The sequence below is a fragment of the Oncorhynchus gorbuscha genome, linkage group LG16, assembly GCF_021184085.1.
Source record: "Oncorhynchus gorbuscha isolate QuinsamMale2020 ecotype Even-year linkage group LG16, OgorEven_v1.0, whole genome shotgun sequence".
Taxonomy (NCBI): domain Eukaryota; kingdom Metazoa; phylum Chordata; class Actinopteri; order Salmoniformes; family Salmonidae; genus Oncorhynchus; species Oncorhynchus gorbuscha.
This window is the reverse complement of record NC_060188.1, coordinates 24,574,112-24,596,966: the sequence shown is the minus strand read 5'-3', so window position 1 is coordinate 24,596,966 and position 22,855 is coordinate 24,574,112. Positions and strand designations below refer to the sequence as shown.

Genomic DNA, 22,855 nt, shown 5'->3' with positions numbered 1-22,855 from the left:
ATGTATTCCAAGGCCATACCTTCAAACTCAGTGCCTCTTTGCTTGACATCATGGGAAAATCAAAAGAAATCAGCCAAGACCTCAGAAAACAAATTGTAGACTTCCACAAGTCTGGTTCATCCTTGGGAGCAATTTCCAAACGTCTAAAGGTACCACGTTCATCTGTACAAACAATAGTACGCAAGTATGAACACCATGGGATCATGCAGCCGTCATACTGCTCAGGAAGGAGACGCGTTCTGTCTCCTCGAGATGAACGTATTTTGGTGCGAAAAGTGCAAATCAATCCCAGAACAACAGCAAAGGACCTTGTGATGCTGGAGGAAACAGATACAAAAGTATCTATATCCACGGTAAAACGAGTCCTATATCGACATAAGCTGAAAGGCCGCTCAGTAAGGAAGAAGCCACTGCTCCAAAACCGCCATAAAAAAAAGCCAGACTACGGTTCGCAGCTGCACATGGAGATGGTACTTTTTGGAGAAATGTCCTCTGGTCTGATGAAACAAAAATATTACTGTTTGGCCATAATGACCATGGTTATGTTTGGAGAAAAAGGAGGAGGCTTGCAAGCCGAAGAACACCATCCCAACGGTGAAGCACGGTGGTGGCAGCATCATGTTTTGGGGTTGCTTTTCTGCAGGAGGGGCTGCGTTCACAAAATAGATGGCTTCATGAGGAAGGGAAATGATGTGGATATATCGAAGCAACATCTCAAGACATCAGACATGGAAGTTAAAGCTTCTGACTTCAACTGTATGTAATGGGGAATTGATAACAATAAACAATCTTAGGGCATACAGTTCACAAGAAATAATGAATGCGCAAGATTCTGGAGAGTTGAGAGCATGCATTTTGGAGAGAGACGGCCTATAGGTTATCTTCGCCACACACCCCTCCCCTTGTTATTGTCTCAAAATGTTAAGTAAAGTTCACTACACATTAGGTTCACACATAAGGTATTTTTTAGATGCTTTTCACTGACAGCTGCTACTCAATCAGCTAGGCCTTTTGCCACGCAAGCTGCCTATGAAAGACTGTTGCCAGGCAAGCTGCCTATGAAAGACTGTTGCCACTCAAGCTGCCTATGAAAGACTGTTGCCAGGCAAGCTGCCTATGAAAGACTGTTGCCACTCAAGCTGCCTATGAAAGACTGTTGCCAGGCAAGCTGCCTATGAAAGACTGTTGCCACGCAAGCTGCCTATGAAAGACTGTTGCCACTCAAGCTGCCTATGAAAGACTGTTGCCACTCAAGCTGCCTATGAAAGACTGTTGCCACTCAAGCTGCCTATGAAAGACTGTTGCCACTCAAGCTGCCTATGAAAGACTGTTGCCACTCAAGCTGCCTATGAAAGACTGTTGCCAAGCTGCCTATGAAAGACTGTTGCCACTCAAGCTGCCTATGAAAGACTGTTGCCACTCAAGCTGCCTATGAAAGACTGTTGCCACTCAAGCTGCCTATGAAAGACTGTTGCCACTCAAGCTGCCTATGAAAGACTGTTGCCACTCAAGCTGCCTATGAAAGACTGTTGCCACTCAAGCTGCCTATGAAAGACTGTTGCCACTCAAGCTGCCTATGAAAGACTGTTGCCACTCAAGCTGCCTATGAAAGACTGTTGCCACTCAAGCTGCCTATGAAAGACTGTTGCCACTCAAGCTGCCTATGAAAGACTGTTGCCACTCAAGCTGCCTATGAAAGACTGTTGCCACTCAAGCTGCCTATGAAAGACTGTTGCCACTCAAGCTGCCTATGAAAGACTGTTGCCACTCAAGCTGCCTATGAAAGACTGTTGCCACTCAAGCTGCCTATGAAAGACTGCTGCCTATGAAAGACTGTTGCCACTCAAGCTGCCTATGAAAGACTGTTGCCACTCAAGCTGCCTATGAAAGACTGTTGCCACTCAAGCTGCCTATGAAAGACTGTTGCCACTCAACTGCCTATGAAAGACTGTTGCCACTCAAGCTGCCTATGAAAGACTGTTGCCACTCAAGCTGCCTATGAAAGACTGTTGCCACTCAAGCTGCCTATGAAAGACTGTTGCCACTGCCTATGAAAGACTGTTGCCACTCAAGCTGCCTATGAAAGACTGTTGCCACTCAAGCTGCCTATGAAAGACTGTTGCCACTCAAGCTGCCTATGAAAGACTGTTGCCACTCAAGCTGCCTATGAAAGACTGTTGCCACTCAAGCTGCCTATGAAAGACTGTTTCTCGCTGCCGTTTCTCTCCTGTTCTATTGGTTTTCATATCAACTTTCTTCCATTGTCCAGAAGTCAAACGCACCATCCTAGTCACACAGTATTAGCAACACATCTTAGTCGTTGTGTCTTTAGATTCACGCTCTTTGAATCTCTGTCATATACCGCTTGCGTCAGATGCGCTATTTAGAATGGTGTTTTCCCTTTTTCCCGCAAATTGCATTTTGGCAAATGTTTGAAAATGACATTTTATTGGCTACTTCATTACAGGAGTTACATGTTTTGTTAAGAGGAATTACCATAATCTAAATGTGGTGACTTTTTGAGCACCGTGGGTGGACGCCCCTAGTGGGTTTACACACCCAATGCATATGTGTCTGGGAAATTTCTCAAATGGCTGTGAAAAGTAAAATGGGAAAACCCTGTACATAAAGTAGCCGATAGGTCTGTCATAATATAATAGACACAGTAGATCTAGCTGGTCTGTCATAATATAATAGAGACATAGAGACAGTAGATCTAGCTGGTCTGTAATTTTATAATAGAGACATAGAGACATTTCACGGCTAGAAGATTTCTGGTTTAAGTTCTGCGAGGAACACAGCTAACATTGCTTTTGTACCCTTGAGCAAGGCCCAAACTATAGAGGTACCAATCCAGGGCTAGTTTATACTGGTGCTCTCCAGAGTCTGTACGTGTGCCCCCGCTCAGACAACATCACAAAATGATCCTCGGCTTTGACATCAAGTCCTCCACATACCAACACGCTATCCCCTAGCTGACTGCGTTGCAGTTTTCTATAGATCCAAATCCCCATCGGTGCATTGCGTTCTCCATTTAAATGACTGCATATAGATAGGTCTGTCTGCATCTGTTTCTGCAGCAAGGGGTTATTCGCGGACTCCAAAAGAGCCGTCCTCAGATTTCTGGATGTATTTTGACGTATTTAAGAGAAGAGGGACATGCGACGATACACTGGAAAGGTCCCAGATGATGTTACTGTTTGAATGCTGCCGCCACTGTTGGGCTTCGCTGCAGGGGTAGACTGGCTGTAGTAGGACAGGACTCTGACCCTCTTTTTCTCGCCCACTGGTCTCTCTGAAGTTTCCCTGGCCGAATCAGTCACACACTCTGTGAGTGCCAATGTGATTCCCTGTAGTTTTTCCCTGTGTGTCTGAGCATCAGCCTAAATTTTTTAAATTTTACCAGGCAAGTCAGTTAAGAACAAATTCTTATTTTCAATGACGGCCTAGGAACAGTGGGTCAACTGCCTGTTCAGGGGCAGAACAACAGATTTGTACCTTGTCAGCTCAGGGATTTGAACTTGCAACCTTTCGATTACTAGTCCAACACTCTAACCACTAGGCTACCCTAGTGGTTACACACACATATTTTCCATCTACTGTACAGTCTGAAACAGGCAAACGTATTGACACAAGGGTCAACTAGTGGATGTTGGGATAGTGAGATACTTTGAACAGGTGTCATGTATTGTAGATGAACAGTCAGCACAGTCCTGTAAGCTAAGTTGAGCAGGATAGGGTATGTTCAGACTTATTGATTAGGTCTGACTTCCATAAGGAATAACCTTCCACAATCATCTGATCAATAATCACAGCCCAGAGAAACGCTATCTGAGACTGTACATGGTGGAGGGATGGAGGGCCGCCTGCCAAAACTCATTTCCTGCCTGGCGTTTTCAGGGGAAGGAAGGAGGGTTTGTCCCTTCATACCTCACACGCTAGTTTGACGCAGGAAATAGAGAAAATAAACTAGTAATTAGATAAATAAATGAGCATAGATAAACCTTATAAACAATTGAATGGGCTGGAAATGGGCCTTGACCAGAGATAACAAGCTGAGCTCTCAGTCGTCCAAAACATTGCCTGGCCAAATGTCTGAAACGAATGTCACTTTGCAGTCCAAGGTCCTCGCCACCACCATGACTGCATGTGGTGGCTTTTCTTTTTACAAGGCTTCTTTGACAGTGGCCCTTCAGAAAGAGAGAGAGAGGAGAGAGAGCATTTCACAACAGTTTCCCCATAATTCCCAGATGTTTTTGATGTTTGTTATGGGTTTTCGATTAGCTGACAACAGTGTAACCCTTTGAACTCTCTCCCTCTCTCTGGCCTGGGACTGCCTGGCTGGCTGGCTTTGAGTCAGTCCTCTCTCTCTCTGGCCTGGGACTGCCTGGCTGGCTGGCTTTGAGTCAGTCCTCTCTCTCTCTCTGGCCTGGGACTGCCTGGCTGGCTGGCTTTGAGTCAGTCCTCTCTCTCTGGCCTAGGACTGCCTGGCTGGCTTTGAGTCAGTCCTCTCTCTCTCTGGCCTGGGACTTCCTGGCCGGAAAGCTTAGAGTCAGTCCTCTCTCTCTCTCTGGCCTGGGACTGCCTGGCTGGCTGGCTTTGAGTCAGTCCGGCGTCGCTCTGTCACGTTTTATTTTCAGTCCTCCGCTTCCCTCCACTCCGCTGTGCCCGCCAGCCAAACCAATTAAAGAGAGACGAGCTGTCCACGGCGGCGTGGTATGCATGCAGCTGTGGAGGAGGGGTGGAGGGAACGATATTCACAGCACTTCAACTTGTCCCCCTCTCCTCTCTCACTTAGGGTGTCAGAGAGGCTTAGGGCTGGCAGACATTGTGTGGGGTTACCCTCCTCCCCTCGACACAGAGCCAATAGGGTATCGGGGGGGTGCCTTCACTGTGGGAGTGTATGATGCTGCTATTTACCACCTCTCTCTCTCTCTCTGTCTCACCCAGACACAGTCTGTCAGAGGTTCCTGATGAGATGAAGAGTCTGATCATAGAGAAGAGCAAGATGGGCCTGGAAGAAGACCCCGAGCTGCTTGTCAAAGGTGAGCCTGCCTGCCCGACACACTTCTACACCATCCCTCTATTCTCTCTCTCTCCTTTCTCTTTGTGTAGCTGATGTGTTCCAGTCCCAGTGATTTGCATGTACAGTAATAACAGTCTGTGGGATGATGACGTTCACTCGTCCGAGAGCGTTAGCCGAGCTTGAGCTCTGTGCATGTTTGCGGTGTTATCGCTGAATAAGTAGACCATACTGTACTACTGTACTGTACACTTCACTGTCCACAGCTAAGCCCTCACACACACACACACACACACACACACACACACACACACACACACACACACACACACGCACGCACGCACGCACGCACGCACGCACGCACACACACACACACACACACACACACACACACACACACACACACACACACAACACCCTGCCCCCAGTAATCATGTAATGATGACCATCAGCGGCATTCAGAGCCTTGCGTGCCTGACGCTTTTTGAGGAGTGATCTCACAGGCTATTCATGTGTGCTTTTCCTGCTACCGAAACGGTTGCAGTAAAATGCCAGCGCTTGGATAAGTTACGTCCTCTTTGGGATGGCGGCAGCCTGATCGGCTAATTCGGACAGCAGTTACCATGCAGCACCCCTGGCCGACTGGCTGGCTGCACCCCTCCTCCCTCTGTTCCGACGTCTGAGACCAGGCAGAGGGGCAGGCGATGGGGTTAGGGGGGGTGCATTTCTTCCCAATCGGAGGACGGATACTTCCCCTGGGCCCCTGGGGTGGCTGTGTGCCTTGGCATTTCTTCTCTTCAGTCGGGCCGTCTTCCCCACCAGCCACCACTGACGCTCCAGGACATGTGAAGGCCTTGCTCTGTTCATGCCCTTGTTGTGTGCAGGGATATATCACATGTCCTGGTGCTAGGGTGTCGCTAGCTGTTTGGTGTGGTTTGGTGTGGTTTACAATGGGACATCCTCAGGCAACTGGGGCCAAGTGTCACCTCGCTGTCTAAAATAGGCCATCAACCGTGCCTTAGACAGAGAGAGACAGACAGAGGGGAAAAGGTAGAGAGAGAGAGATTGACGTAGCGAGGGAGTGAGAAACTCCTAGACAGAATGCAGTGACGAGCATAAATGACATTCCTTTGTTTGCTCATTTTTAGCTACATATCACTTAGTACTCCAGTCATTTGGAAAGGGATTCAGTCGACTCAATTGCAATCGTTTCCCTTTCTGTTTGGATCTCTGTCTAATTCTGTTCAGCCCATAATCCTAGTGTTGAAGCTCATTAAAGCTCGGCTCCCTTATGGATGACTGTTTGTTATCAGATGCTTTTTAATCTCCTCCAAATCTCCAGAACAAACAGAAGGTACACACAGAGATAGAAGGACAGAACAGAACCAGAGGGAGACAGACTCCAGTGTTTGCTCAGTCTGTGTTCCAGGGGGCAGGGCCAGCGTTAGGGGTCTGGGGTCACAAATGAAACAAATTAAGGGCGAGCCGTGGCCCCCCAGGGGACGCATTAGCAGGCCAGGGAGATGGGATCCAGATGGAGGACCGTGGGGGGGAGGGGAAGGGTAGGCAGGGGGTCCTGACCGGGACTCTTGTTTCACCCTTTCTCTCTCTCCCACTCATTGCCTTTCCTTCTCTTTCTCTACTTCTCTCACTCTCTCTCTCTCTCTCTTTCTTTCTCTCCTCCCTCTTTCCATCCAAAGTAGGCCGTCTCTCTATCCCACTATCTCAAAAAGAGCAGCTGCTGGACATCCTGTGTGACTGACAGACGACCTGCCTCCCAGCTCTCCGCTAACCAGTCCACCCACACCCATCCCCCCCCTTCCCCCGACCCAATCATCCACCCCACCCAATCCCGTTCTGTCTTACCTCATCGTTTTTTATTTATCCATTTCATGTTGGTTTTTATGCTCCTGTTGATGTGGTGTTAAGTACCTGGGGACTATATTGGGTGGGTTTATGGTGTGTTCCAGGCTGCCACTGGGAAAGGGGAAACAGAATGAGACGTGTGTAGACTCCCACTTCGAATGCCCCCCTCAGGGTCTATGGGTTGTAACATGGGGGATGGTAGCAATGGGGGCTCTGCATGTAGGGAAAACCACTTTACCATAGGAAAAAGGGGAGTTGGTGCGGGGGTAGAGATGAAAGAGGGAGAGACTGAGCGAAGAGAAAAGAGCTGTAGGGAAAGCGAGGGAGAGCTGACAGGTGGCATGCAGCTTGCAAACCACAGAGGAAGCTGTGACGCTGGCTCGGTCGTCAGAGCTGTTCTAAGAAGTTAGCCCAATGAACATGGCACTGCTGTTCCCATAAACACACGCACACACACACACACACACACACACACACACACACACACACACACACACACACACACACACACACACACACACACACACACACACACACACACACACACACACACACACACACACACACACACACACACACACACACACACACACACACACTCAACGGATGGCACAGCCATATAAACCTGCCCCCGCCCTCACCATAGCGCCCTGCTCCAGCTTTGGGCCAGGTGACCAGCCAGGGCCCTCTGCCAGCCTATCCATCACCCCTCACTGTGAACTCTGACTGCTCTCTCTCGTTTTACCCCTCCCTCTCACCGCCACCCCTATCCATCCCTTGCTCCCTCTTCCTCTCTCTCTCTGGGCAGCCCCTGGCCAGAGCTTGGCCAAACCCGGTTTATTTACCCTCAGCTTGGTGAGATTAAATATTTAGAAGGAACAGTTTGCACACATATCCTGTGTCCCAAATGCCACCCTATTCTCTATATAGTGCACTACTTTTGACCAGAGCCCCATGGTCCCCTGGTCAAAGGTAGTGTACTATACAGGGAACAGTGTGTCGTTTGGGACACACTATGTGGGTTGCTGCATGGCTGGTGTTTGGTAACACTACAGCCACTTTCCCTTCTGGACACGGGTAATAGACTATATATACAAAATACAAAAGTATGTGGACACCCCTTCAAATTAGTGGATCCGGCTATTTCAGTCACACCCATTACTGACAGGTGTATCAAATCGAGCACACAGCCATGCAATCTCTATAGACAAACATTGGCAGTAGAATGGCCTCACTGAAGAGCTCAGTGACTTTCAACGTGGCACCGTCATAGGATGCCACTTTTCCAACAAGTCAGTTTGTCAAATTTCTGTCCTGCTAAAGCTGCCCCAGTCAACTGTAAGTGCTGTTATTGTGAAGTAGAAACGTCTAGGAGAAACAATGGCTCAGCCACGAAGTGGTACAGGGCCCTGACCTTTGGGATGAATTGGAACACCGACTGCGAGCCAGGCCTAATTGCCCAACATCAGTACCTGACCTCACTAATGCTTTTGTGGCTGAATGGAAGCAAGTCCCCGTAGCAATGGTCCAACATCTAGTGGAAAGCCTTCCCAGAAGAGTGGAGGCTGTTATAGCAGCAAAGGGGGGACCAACTCCGTATTAATGCCCAAGATTTTGGAATGAGATGTTCGACGGGCTGGTGTCCACATACTTTTGGCCATGTAGTGTACATCCCCTTCATGTAAAGCTGGACACTGCAGACCAGGATCCTGTTCAGTAGAGACCAAACACAAACAGTTATGAAATGGAAAATTACCATTTTTATTGAACAAATTCATGTCCGTTTCACACCGTTTTGTCTCGTTCTACGCCTACTGAACACCACCCAGTTCTGAGGGCCATGGTTATGTGACAGGGGTGGAATGGTGAAGGGAGCCAGGAGAATGTATCAGCCTTTCTTTCTCTCTCCCTCCCTCCTTCTCTGGGCGTTAATGATAGATCAGTCCACCAGTTCTCTTCCTGCTACTCCACCACCAGCGACTGTTCTCCAACCTCCCGCTTTCTTCTTTGTGTGTTTTTTTCCAGCTGTAATTATCCTGGTGGCACAGGCCTTAATGTCTGACTATACCATTAGCTGCCGTTATTTTTAACCTGTTCTGCACGTTACAGACATATTTTATGTCCAATGGGTTCAACCTCTTAGTGATTATGTTCAGCCCAAACCAATTAACCCTTAAATTCAACCAAATAAGACACACACACCACACGCACACACACACAGTTGCGCACACACACGCACACATACACACACACACATGTGCAAACACACACATACACACACAGTCTATCATGTGTAGATCTTTTTTTGGCTAACTTTTTGATCTTTCTCACACATTCATTGTGTGTGTGTGTGTGTGTGTGTGTGTGTGTGTGTGTGTGTGTGTGTGTGTGTGTGTGTGTGTGTGTGTGTGTGTGTGTGTGTGTGTGTGTGTGTGTGTGTGTGTGTGTGTGTGTGTGTGTGTGTGTGTGTGTGTGTGTGTGTGTGTGTGTGTAGGCTGGCTGTTCCGGGAGGTGTGTGGAAGCTGGATCAAGCAGAGGTGCTACTGGTTTGTACTGAGCCTGGACTCCTTAGACTACTACAGCAGCTCAGAGAGAGGAGCCCGCAGACTGGGAACACTGGTGCTCACCAACCTCTGCTCTGTCATCTGGCCAGACAAACAGACCTTCAAGGAGACGGGTGAGTGCCACTCACGCACACACACAGAGACACATGAGCATGCACTGGCGTGTATATCCAAAATTCCCTCTTTGGATAACTAAGCCCCAGATAATGAGTTCCATATTGGTCCACTATCCTTAAGCTGTTCAATGATCAAATATTGGTAAAGATCTCAAAGCGGTCATAATGTGAGGATGTACGGTCTCCTCTCAGTTCCTGTGAGCCCAGTACACCCAGAGGAAGTCTGGAAAACGCAGTCCACTTTTCTCTCCACAACTTGTGTTTGTCTGGAACCTTCTGAGTCATCAGCACCAGAATGACCCTTTACCGTTTAACACCCTGAATGACAGGAATCGGAAAGGAAATACAGGTGAAATGCTATTGTTGTGTGAAGACACACCACACACACACACTTCTATTACTCACCCACGACACACACACACACACACACACACACACACACACACACACACACACACACACACACACACACACACACACACACACACACACACACACACACACACACACACACACACACACACACACACACACACACACACACACACACACACACACACACACACACACACACACACACACACACAATGGTCCTCTGTGACTGTATGGAGGGGATTGTACCTTCGCCTGCTGACTTTAGACAACCACTTAAAACCTCCAGGAGAAAAAAACTAACTAACCCAAACATTCCCCTAAATCTGCTCTGGGACTTTCCTGCAGAGAAGTGTGTACTCTGTTTTGTCCTGCCCTTAGTCTAAGTACAGCTCACTGGTGGCTGTGTGTTCTGTCTGTGTTCCTCTATCAGCCTCTGAGTAAGTCTGTCCCAGCAGAGTGGTATGGACCTAATGGCTTCCTCCTTATCGCCTTACCATACAATACAATACTAGTCCCCTTTTAGGCCCAGTATCTCCTTCCACCTCTCTATCTCTCACTTGTGAGATAGATATGAATGGGGTCACACACACACACTTTAGCCTCACTTGGCTTTTGAACTTGACCAATCGAAACAAAGAAAAATCAGTATGCCAAGTCACGTAGCTAGCAGGAGATCACATGGTAACAAACTCAGGGTATGATTGGCCCATGGATCCACACTGCACTTTCTCAGTTCTTACAGGAGGTTAGGCCAGGTGTTGTGCCAGGAGAGGACACACCTCTGTCCTGACTTGGTTGTAGTCGTTTCGGTTGGGCTTAGTGGCTAATAAAGTTTGGGGACCCTCCCGGGATGATCGCTGACCATGAAACCCAGAGAGGAAGTGAGGAAGCAGGAGTCACACCAGATATGTGGAATGTCCCATGTTCAGACCACATGAGAGGGAGAGTGGAGCAGGCTTCCTTATTTTCTGAAACCACAGTTAATTTATAAGTATAGACCTTCGATTCTGCTCTCTGTAGCTATATTGTTCTTTGAAAGTTCAGTTTCTTTTTTTTTCATGTTTACTCATGCCTTCAGTACACGATACACTGATGACTGACTTCCCTGCGTGTGTGTGTGTGTGTGTGTGTGTGTGTGTGTGTGTGTGTGTGTGTGTGTGTGTGTGTGTGTGTGTGTGTGTGTGTGTGTGTGTGTGTGTGTGTGTGTGTGTGTGTGTGTGTGTGTGTGTGTGTGTGTGTGTGTGTGTGTGTGTGTGTGTGTGTGTGTGTTTCAGGGTACTGGAGCATCACAGTGTATGGGCGTAAGCACTGCTACAGGCTGTACACCAAGCACTTCAACGAGGCTGTGCACTGGGCCTGCGCTGTCCAGAAGGTCATCGACACAAAAGCCCCCGTGGAGACGCCCACTCAGCTCCTGATCCGAGACATCGAGGTGAGACACACCCATATGCACACACACACACACACGCACACACACACACACACACACTGCTTCACAGCATCTCGCTGCCCGCCCCTGACTAGACCACTGCCAAGCTGCCGATGACAAGGGTCACCAAGCACGGACCGCAGCAACACAACGTCAACCGCGCGACCAGACTGGGCCGCGAGTCCAAAGTGTCCTCCAACTGTCGTTGCTGGTGCTTTCAGGGAATTATCTTATTCCGCCAAGCTGTGAGAGAAGGCACCCGGCTATTTTAAGGAACGTGTCATTTTTAGAGGCAAAAGGGTGGATGAAGAGGGTGTGCAAGGCAAAGCCTCATATTTGGACCTGGTTCTGGGGTGTGTACGTGTGTGTGCCCACAGAAACATGCCTCACTTAAACAAGTTATTCCATTTTTGAAGTATGATTTCATTCATCACTAAGACAAAGTCTAAGAGAAGAATACAGACCACGCTCTGCCATCACTTTGGAATTTACCAAGTGGTGTTAAGTCTATGCTTGTTTGCTATTCTGAGTTTGTGTGCTGTTGTGTGTGTATTCTTGTAAATGTGCCTTCGATCACTTGACTTCCGCCTGAACTCTTATCATGTGAGAAGGTGTTTAAAGTAGCCCTGTGTGTGTGTGTGGGTGCATGTGAACACCCAGATTTGTAGAGATGTGGTTGCTAGCGAGCAGAGCATGCTGGAATCTCATACAGCAGACGGATGGGTGACGAGGCACAGATAAGCACTCCCCAATTTGGCCTCTAGGGTCCCTAATCTCACTGCGAGGGTCCCCAATCTCCCAGCGAGAGTCTGTGATCTGGTCCAGAGAGTTTAATCTGTCTCCTTCCATTTGCCCTGCCGTGCCCCTGCTCAGCCAACGGGAGGCCGGGTCACGGAAGGAGGAAGAGAGGGGCCCCCTGTCTTCTCTTCCTCCCCCTTTCCAATCCTCCTCCACCCCTTCCAACACTCTTTCTCACACTTAACACAAAGCCTAGCCGAATCCCACTGAAGGCTGGAGAACTCTACTGAACAGAACTGACACTACAGGAGAGGGGGAGTGAGGGAGGGAGCGAGGGAGAGGGAGAGAGGGAGGGAGAGGAAGAGAGAGGGAGGGAGAGATGGAGAGGGAGAGAATGAATAGAGGAGTTCTTTGTGTGAGAGAAGTGCTTATCTCGGAGTGTAGATGTGTGTCCCACCAGACATGGAGGTGAAGAGAGATGACCATTTCAGCCTTAGACCTCCAGTCTCTGTTGCTGTGAAAGAGGGACAGAGGGACAGGGAGAGGTAGCGAGGTTGGGGGGGAGAGTGAGAAGGACAAGGGAACATGTCCGTTTTTAGGACATAATGAGGATGGATGTTCTGTCGGAATCCTGTAGATTATAAATGAATCCCGTTGTCCTCTTGCGACCTCTACATAGACTGCAATGTGTTTCCCAGTGTTGAGCACTCTACAGGCACAGTATGTTCGCCTATGGTAATGTGTTGTGTATGTAGGCTGTATGTGTCTGTCCAATAGACAGTCTGCCAGTGTTCCACATGGTCCCAGTTCAGATAGACCAAAACATTTCAGAGGAATGTGTCAACTTTGCCACACAAAGGAGGGTGTATTGGGGGAAGGAGGGAGAGCAGTGGCAACATTACTAATGGTCAACAGGTGCAGGCAAGGATTGTAGTAGTGGATGCCATCTGCGTAGGGCGGCAAGAAGCCTAGCGGTTAAGAGGTTGGGCCAGTCGCTGGTCAAAAGGTCGCTGGTTTGAATCCTCGGCTGACTCCTTGAAAAATCTGTCTGTGCCCTTGAGCAAAGCACTTAACCCTAATTGCTTCTGTAAATCACTCTGGATTAGAGCTCCTGTAAATCACTCTGGATTAGAGCTCCTGTAAATCACTCTGGATTAGAGCTCCTGTAAATCACTCTGGATTAGAGCTCCTGTAAATCACTCTGGATTAGAGATCCTGCAAATCACTCTGGATTAGAGCTCCTGTAAATCAGTCTTGATTAGAGCTCCTGTAAATCACTCTGGATTAGAGCTCCTGTAAATCACTCTGGATTAGAGCTCCTGTAAATCACTCTGGATTAGAGCTCCTGTAAATCACTCTTGATTAGAGCTCCTGTAAATCACTCTGGATTAGAGCTCCTGTAAATCACTCTGGATTAGAGCTCCTGTAAATCACTCTGGATTAGAGATCCTGCAAATCACTCTGGATTAGAGTTCCTGTAAATCAGTCTTGATTAGAGCTCCTGTAAATCACTCTCGATTAGAGCTCCTGTAAATCACTCTGGATTAGAGCTCCTGTAAATCACTCTGGATTAGAGGTCCTGTAAATCACTCTTGATTAGAGCTCCTGTAAATCACTCTGGATTAGAGCTCCTGTAAATCACTCTTGATTAGAGTTCCTGTAAATCACTCTGGATTAGAGCTCCTGTAAATCACTCTGGATTAGAGCTCCTGTAAATCACTCTTGATTAGAGCTCCTGTAAATCACTCTGGATGAGAGCTCCTGTAAATCACTCTTGATTAGAGTTCCTGTAAATCACTCTGGATTAGAGCTCCTGTAAATCACTCTTGATTAGAGCTCCTGTAAATCACTCTGGATTAGAGCTCCTGTAAATCACTCTGGATTAGAGCATCTGCTAAATTACTCAAATGTCATGTAAAATGTGTTTCTGTCAATGAATGTGTTTCTGTCATCTGTATCGAGATACCACAGACATGTACAGTTGAAGTCGGAAGTTTAAATACACCTTAGCCAAATACATTTCAACTCAGTTTTTCACAATTCCTGACATTTAATCCCAGTAAACATTCAATGTCTTAGGTCAGTTAGGATCACCACTTTATTTTAAGGGTGTGAAATGTCAGAATAATAGTAGAGGGAATTTTTTATTTCAGCTTTTATTTCTTTCATCATATTGGGTCAGAAGTTTACATACACTCAATTAGTATTTGCTAGCATTGCCTTTAAATTCCTCCTGACAGAGCTGCTGTAATTGAGTCAGGTTTGTAGGCCTCCTTGCTCGCACACGCTTTTTCAGTTCTGCCCTTCAGGTGTTTGGAAATTGCTCCCAACGATGAACCAGACTTGTGGAGGTCTACAATTTTTTTCTGAGCTCTTGGCTGATTTCTTTTCATTTTCCCATGATGTCAAGCAAAGAGGCACTGAGTTTGAGGGTAGACCTTGAAATACATACACAGATACACCTCCAATTTCCTCAAATGATGTCAATTAGCCTATCAGAAGCTTCTAAAGCCATGACATCATTTTCTGAAATGTTCCAAGCTGTTTAAAGGCACAGTCAACTTAGTTAATGTAAACTTCTGACCCACTGGAATTGTGATACAGTGAAATAATCTGTCTGTAAACAATTGTTGGGAAAATGACTTGTGTCATGCACAAAGTAGATGTCCTAACCGACTTGCCAAAACTATAGTTGGTTAACAAGAAATTTGTGGAGTGGTTGAAAAACAAGTTTTAATGACTCCAACCTAAGTGTGTGTAAACTTCCGACTTCAACTGTAAATAGTGTCAATGATGGCGGTGTGTTTTGTTGGGTCCCCAGGTGTTTAAAAAGCGGCCATAGCTCCTCCTGCTCCATGGCCTGACTCCCACTGACCCTAGTCACCCCTGTTACCCAACACACTCTCTCTCATAGCAGCCCTGCTTGGGGCTGCTCCCAGGTCAGCTGGAATGTCAAGGAAGCTCATCTGTCACTCTCTCTCTCTTTAACTGTCTGTCTGTCTCTCTGTCTTTCCTCTCCAGGAGAACAAGTTTAACCCTGAGGTGGTAGATAATATGTACCAGCACAACCCCATCCTGAAGCACACCCAGAGCCCCCTGTATGCCCCCCTGTTGCCCTTCCCTTACGGCAGCCTGGAACACACCTGTAAGTACTACTACCATGCTACCACCAGTCCCTGCGGTCAGTGCCATGCCTGTAAACTCTGCAGTAAAACACGAGCAGTTACACACACACCCACTCACATATGAGTAATGCTGTCACATGCTCATTGACATGCCCAGTAATCATACACTGTAACAGACTCACATATAGACCACTGAGTTAGTCCTACCTGCCTGCGTGCCAAGTCGAGTTGAGTGAGACAGCTTAGATAAGGCATGATGAGAGACGGCCACTAAAGCTTAGTCGTTCCACCAATAGACATCACAGAAGCAGGATCATCTATTCTCAAACATGCTGACTGGTCTCGTCTGGTCTAATTCCTAATCCCCCCCCCCCCCACACAGACCACAGCGGTACTGGTCTAGTCTGGTCTAACTCCTAATTCCCCCCCCCCCCCACACAGACCACAGCGGTACTGGTCTAGTCTGGTCTAATTCCTAATTCCCCCCCCACACAGACCACAGAGGTAAGGGCTACGCCACGGTGCGGGAGGAAGCGGTGAAGCTCTTCAACTGTCTGCAGCAGCTGGAGTCTGCGCGGGACCCGGTGCCTCTGATCCAGGGCGTGCTGCAGACCTGTCTGGACCTGCGGCCGCTCCGGGACGAGGTCTACTGCCAGCTGGTGAAGCAGACCAGCTGCACGCCGCAGCCCCACACCGCCGCACACCTCCGCTACTGGCAGCTCCTCACCTGCATGAGCTGCACCTTCCTGCCCGGCCCCGCCGTGCTTAAATACCTGCGCTTCCACCTCAAGAGGTGACACACAACATATAACACAACACCCTCGACAGGAGGTGTAATTCTTCCTCTACCCATCCACCTAGCTCTGTCGTAGCCTGCGGAAAACTTTAAGGCATCAGCTGGTTTCACCAACAATAGAACGTGTTTGGTGTTGACAGGTGTGTCTGTACCCTGTCACAGAAATGATTGGAGAGGTGAGGGGGGAATAGGGCTGCGGTATGAGGGAGAAATGGGAGTCAGGGTGTGGGCCAGAAGGGTGCCAGTAGCATGGGGACCCACCGTGGGAGGAGACAGAAGACAAGCCTGCTAACCACCAGTTACATATAGTAGTGTGATATGCCCTCACGTTGTTACTGCACGACCCCAGACAGATCCAGTGTTTTCGGAGTGGATTTGCAGCTCTGAATTAGCCACATGCTAAGCTATATTAACAGTGCTAATCTTTGGCCTGAAGCCTCTGTTGGACTGCAAGTCATAAAGCACTATATATGATGCCCATGTTTACATTGCGACTCAGTATCAGGCCAAAGCTAATGGAACAGTTGCAATATACAGCACACTGAGGCATCCACCACTCAGAGCTAGAACACACTGTCTCTCACGGTAGGGGTTGTATGTACTGTGCCGTCTGTAAAGTATTCAGACCCCTTGAAAAAATCCTCAGCAATCTACACACAATACCCCATAATGTCAAAGCGAAAACAGGTTTTTAGATATTTTTGCAAATGTATTAAAAACAAAAAACAGAAATACCTTCTTTACATAAGTGTTCAGACCCTTTGCTATCAAAGTCGAAATTGAGCTCAGGTGCAACCTGTTTCCATTAATCATCCTTGAGTTGTTTCTACAACTTGATTGAGCTCCAATACTGGATTGTTTCGAGGTATAGATCTGGGGTAGCAAATCATTTCAGCAACATTGAAGGTCTCCAAGAAAACAGTGGCCTACACCGTTCGTCAGTGGAAGAAGTTTGGAACCGCCAGGACTCTTCCTAGAGTTGGCTGCCCGGCCAAACTGAACAACCGGGGGAGAAGGGCCTTGGTCAGGGAGGTGACCAAGAACCCGATGGTCCCTCTGACAGAGCTCCAGAGTTCCTCTGTGTAGATGGGAGAACCTTCTCTGCAGCACTCCACCAATCAGGCCTTTATTGTATAGTGGCCAGACGGAAGCTACTCCTCAGTAAAAGGCATATAACAGCTGGCTTGGAGTTAGCCAAAAAGCACCTAAAGACAAGTTTCTCTGGTCTGATGAGACCAAGATTGAACTCTTTGGCCTGAATGCCAAGCGTCACGTTATGGAGGAAACCTGCCACCATCCCTACAGTGAAGCACGGTGGTGGCAGCATCATGCTGTGGGTATGTTTTTCAGTGGCAGGGACTGGGAGACTTGTCAGTATCGAGGCAAAGATGAATGGAGAAAAGTACAGAGAGATCCTTGATGAAAACCTGCTCGAGGACCTCAGACTGGGGTGAAGGTTCACCTTCCAACAGGACAACGACCCTAAGCACACAGCCAAGACAACACAGGAGTTGTCTGAATGTCCTTGAGTGGCCCAGCCAGAGCCTGGACTTGAACTCAATCAAACATCTCTGAAGAGACAACCTGACAGAGCTTGAGAGGATCTGCAGAGAAGAATGAGAAACTCCCCAAAAACAGGTGTACCAAGCTTGTAACGTCATACCCAAGAAGAATCGAGGCTGTAATCGCTGCCAAAGGTGCTTCAACAAAGTACAAAGGGTCTGATAAAGATAAAGGGTCTGAATACTTATGTAAATGTCATATTTTTATTTTTAATAAATATGCAAACATTTCTAAAAACCTGTTTTTACTTTGTCATTATGTGGTATTGTGTGTAGATTGACGAGGAAAATAATACTATTTAATACTTTTTAGAATAAGGGTGTAACGTAACAAAATGTGGAAAAAGTCAAGGGATCTGAATACTTTCTGAATGTACTGTATGTTTGGCATGGGTAAGTATGGCAGTTGTATTTTCACAGTATAGCTGGCTAGCAGCCTCCGGGGTCAGCCTAAATACAAGGTGGTGGGTTATGCAGCAGCGCTGCTATAAAGAGATAGGGTCAGTGTTTCCCTGAGACCTCTGTGAGAGAGTGTTGAGGCTGACCCCACAGCTGGACAGAACTGGAGCTGCACACTGGGCAGAGGGCCCAGAGACTGAGCCCCCCTTCCCCTCTACCCCCATGGTGTCCTGAGAACCCCCCCCCCCCCCCTCCCCAGGGAATGTCCCCAGTCGGAGAAGGGTCGGGCATGAGCCCTGCGTGGGTGGAGGAGAGGAGATTGGGCTGGCGGGTGGGGGCAGACGGAAAGGGATCACACAGCACAGCCTCCCTCAGTGGAACATTCCTAATTATGTTTGAGCAGCAGGACAAAACCCACCCTGTGCCTCGTAATGAGACAGAGGAACAGAGAGGGGAGTGAGAGGCCTCTCTCTCTCTCTCTCTCTCTCTCTCTCTCTCTCTCTCTCTCTCTCTCTCTCTCTCTCTCTCTCTCTCTCTCTCTCTCTCTCTCTCTCTCTCTCTCTCCATTTGGCTGTCTGGAGTGTCTGAGACTCCACTCATTCACCCCCTTTCTCACTCCAGCTCTTCTCTGTTCTCTGTGCTGTATATTTTGGGACGGACACTGTAGTATAATTGCTTCCTTCCCCAACTTCTACCCTTCCATGTTTGTGCTGGGGTGAGCTCATGGCTCGGTCAGGTCATCTTTCACACCTCTGACATTCTTGCGTGTGTTGGAGATTTTGGGCCCATTGAAGGTTGACCCCCCCCCTCACCTTCCCTGGCCACTCCGCTGGGAGGAAGTGGCAGGTCACTCTGGTTCACGTGAGCGGAAACACCTGTTTCTGTAAAGAGCGCTGCTGAAAGTCAAACATGTTTTCTTTCCCTTTTTACAGTCTCTTTGAAGGATGGAGGGAGGAGAGCCTTTTAAGTCTGAGAGCCAAAGTGAGAACATTGGTCGTTCCTCGCCTCATTGACTTCTCAGTATTGCCAACACGAAAGAAAATAAAGATGGCTTATGTTGAACTGAAAGGATGACGCAAATCCAGTTAAAATAATTTAACGGTTTACAGGCCTCGCATTATCAATATTTGAATCACTGACGTGCTTCACTTTGCCTTTTGAAATGTAGTGGAGCTTCCTTTAGTCATACACACACACACACACACACACACACACACACACACACACACACACACACACACACACACACACACACACTCACCCGGCTCACTCCCTCTCTCCCCTCCCGTGGTCCAGGATCCAGAGCCAATTCCCGGAGTCTGAGATGGATAACTATGCGTCGTTCATCGGGGAGGCTCTGGAGAAGACACGGTGTCGGGAATGTGTTCCCTCCTGGGAGGAGATCCAGGTGCTGATGGGGAGACAGGAGATGCTGTGTACAGTTCACTACCCAGGACCAGGCTCCTGTCAGCTCCACATCAGCTCACACACCACCGCCAACGAGGTGAGGGGGCACCTCTCTATCATCTCTCTATCATCTCTGTCTCTACCAAGATCTACGAACACCCTCTCCAATCTAGTTGACCTTTGTGGAGACTTGCACTGTAAAGTGTTGTCCCTACTCCCTACCAGACCCAGCAAGTTGGGGACTGCCTGTACTCCTCAAGACACTCTCTCTCTCTCTCTCTCTCTCTCTCTCTCTCTCTCTCTCTCTCTCTCTCTCTCTCTCTCTCTCTCTCTCACTCTCTCTCTCTCTCTCTCTCTCTCTCTCTCTCTCTCTCTCTCTCTCTCTCTCTCTCTCTCTCTCTCTCTCTCTCTCTCTCTCTCTCTCTCCTCTGCTAGGTGGTGAGGAGGATGTTGGAGAAGCTGGGTCTGAAGGAGAGCAGAAACACGTTTTCCCTGTTTGAGCAGAACGCCCACTGGGAGAGAGCTGTAGGGGGCAGCACCATCATCGCTGACATCCTCACCAGGTTTGAAAAGTAAATATTGCGCAGACAGGCAGACAGACAGGCAGACATACTCCAGAATTGAATGAGAACTCATCTATTATATGTATGTGCCAAGAATCCAAGCTATGTCCCGTAGAACAACAGACAGAGGAATCTGAAGTCTTTGATCGATAGATAGTGTCATTTTTATTTTTTAAATTGTATTTATTTATTTTTTCGGGGGTGCTTCAGCTTTAATATTGCAGATAGATTGTGGATTCTATCAATGTAATTGTCCGCATCATTTCCAATTTGTATCATTATTATTTTCCCCTGACCCTACCACCCCTCCCCAAATTAGAGTAAACTAATGAACAACAACACCTAGGCTTCTACTTCCAGCTAATACATACTAGTTACATTTTACTGACACAGTATATTTGACTATCCCGTTTTGATTTCTAATTGCCATATATTTCTCAACTGTGCTGTAATGTTTCACAAAAGTTCTATACTTTTCTATTCTCCTAGTTTCTACAGATAGATAGTGTCGTTTGTGTTTTTCTTCTCCTGTGGTTCAGCTCTCATGCTGTAAATGAACCAAGTCCCTGGTAACTGCTGACCTTGCTGTCTCATTTGTCAAACACAAACTGACACCATGCTGGGAAAGTAGTGGGCTTGTGTCACCATGTCTGTCTCTCTGCAGTCAGGGCACCCACTGTACACTCAATGTGACACCGATGTCATGTGCTTGTGTAAGGATAAGTCTCAGTGTGGCAGATAAGGAGTGAATTCAGCTGGAATAGAAGGGCTCAGTGTTGTTCTAAGAGGTGCGCGTGTGTCTACAGTCTACAGAGCTAGAGTGACAGGGTAAACATACCAAATGTAACTAGTCACTGTTAGTCATCATCCGCTGCAGCACATGGTGATGTCACAGACAGGAAGCAATGGGGTGGTGGGATATTGACCTGGCCAGCCAGTTGGGGAGTTCTCATGCATGCAAGTGTGTGTGTGCGTATGTGTGTGCGTGCATGCTCGTCTGTGTTGTTTTCCCACCCGTCACCCCTGCTAACCCCTTGTGTTCCTCCTCCTCTCTCTCTCTCTCTCTCTCTCTCTCTCTCTCTCTCTCTCTCTCTCTCTCTCTCTCTCTCTCTCTCTCTCTCTCTCTCTCTCTCTCTCTCTCCCTCTCTCTCTCTCTCTCTCTCTCTCTCTCTCTCTCTCTCTCTCTCTCTCTCTCTCTCTCTCTCTCTTCTCTCTCTCTCTCTCTCTCTCTCTCTCTCTCTCTCTCTCTCTCTCTCTCTCTCTCTCTCTCTCCCTCTCTCTTCTCTCTCTCTCTCTCTCTCTCTCTCTCTCTCTCTCTCTCTCTCTCTCTCTCTCTCTCTCTCTCTCTCTCTCTCTCTCTCTCTCTATCTATCTCCCCCCCTCTCTCTCTCTCTCTCTCTCTCTCTCTCTCTTTCCCCTCTCTCTCTCTCTCTCTCTCTCTCTCTCTCTCTCTCTCTCTCTCTCTCTCTCTCTCTCTCTCTCTCTCTCTCTCTCTCTCTCTCTCTCTCTCTCTCTCTCTCTCTCTCTCTCTCTCCCTCCCTCCCTCCCTCCCTCTCCAGCCTGTCTGCCAAAGAGCCAGACTCAGATTCCCAGTGGAGGCTTTGCTTCAAACTCTACTGCCTTCTGGATGCTGACACCATATCTGTTGACAGTATCGAGTACCTCTTCCTCTTTGAACAGGTAACAAACCTCACAGAGAGAGACAGAGAGAGAGAGAGAGAGAGAGAGAGAGAGAGAGAGAGAGAGAGAGAGAGAGAGAGAGAGAGAGAGAGAGAGAGAGAGAGAGAGAGAGAGAGAGAGAGAGAGAGAGAGAGAGAGAGAGAGAGAGAGAGAGAGAGAGAGAGAGAGAGAGAGAGCGAAAGAGGGGGGGGGGGGTCGGCGCCTCTATTTCCTGTGTTATTGTCAATGTTAAATTAGACTTTAGTGGCTGTTCCAATAATGATAACGAGACATTTTAATAGCTTTGGCCAGTGACTCATTCCTAGTATTTCACTGCGTTATTACGTTTCACTTAACAGTCGTTAAAATCTTGCTATGCACAATAGTGATTTAACACAATGCTTTAAAAACATGAGTAAGGCCATTGGCTGCACTGCTGAGAGCCAAGGCTGCACTGCTGAGAGTCCATTAGTACATTCTTCCTGAGGACAGTTATAAAATAGTTATGGGCCTGAGAAAAACAGGGTGGGGTACAACTATTATGGATGGAAGGAGAGCGTTACTGACACGCTGTCCCCATCTCTTTACCCACTTCTATTTTTCTCTCTCTTTTAAACCCCCCCTCCACTCCACTCTCCACTCTTCATTTTCTTAAATCTCACTCATGCTCTCTTTCTCTATCCTCCTCTATGTCTCTCTTCTTCTCTGCCCCTATCTCTCTCCCTGCAGTGCCATGAGATGGTGGTGCGAGGTCAGCTCCCAGCCGGTGAGGAGGACCTCCAGACCCTGGCTGCCCTGCGGCTTCAGTCTGTGATCGGGGACTTCAGCACCCACTCCCCCTGCCCCCCTCTGGACGAGCTCTTCCCCGGCCACATGGTGGAGGCCAGGCTCCTCATGCCCCCCTGTGCCCCCCCCGCCCTCCTCCCCGGCACCCAGACCCCGGGCCAGGGCTGCCCCCAGCGCTTCCCCGGGGGTCTCCTGGGAGGGGCGTTGTGGAACCATACGGCCACTGCAGCCCACAAGCAGAAGGTGGAGCAGAACCTGCGGCTACGCAGCCGTCTGAAGGAGGAGGCTGCGGCCATCATGAGCACCATTGTGGAGTGCTGGAAGGGCCTGGCCGGGTACAGCAGGAGGGACAGTATGACTGCCTACCTCACCATCGCACGCCAGTGGTCTGGCTTTGGCTGCACACTCTATGAGGTGGACTTCTATATTGTGAGTATAACTCCTTTC

The 22,855-nt window shown here is 48.3% G+C and overlaps 1 protein-coding gene across 2 annotated transcripts in view; it reads left to right on the top strand.

The window, feature by feature from the left end:
- LOC123998974 (unconventional myosin-X-like) overlaps positions 1-22,855 on the top strand; it is a 54,169-nt gene that overhangs the window by 25,263 nt on the left and 6,051 nt on the right. The window contains exons 3-11 of one of the 2 annotated variants that reach the window (XM_046304268.1): positions 4,951-5,045; positions 9,384-9,566; positions 11,219-11,376; positions 15,133-15,256; positions 15,732-16,029; positions 19,290-19,497; positions 19,836-19,963; positions 21,523-21,643; positions 22,352-22,837. In XM_046304268.1, the coding sequence (XP_046160224.1) occupies positions 4,951-5,045; positions 9,384-9,566; positions 11,219-11,376; positions 15,133-15,256; positions 15,732-16,029; positions 19,290-19,497; positions 19,836-19,963; positions 21,523-21,643; positions 22,352-22,837 (1,801 nt within the window). Of the gene's footprint in view, positions 1-4,950; positions 5,046-9,383; positions 9,567-11,218; positions 11,377-15,132; positions 15,257-15,731; positions 16,030-19,289; positions 19,498-19,835; positions 19,973-21,522; positions 21,644-22,351; positions 22,838-22,855 lie in introns of both variants that reach the window. The other variant, XM_046304266.1, reaches the window with a different exon arrangement.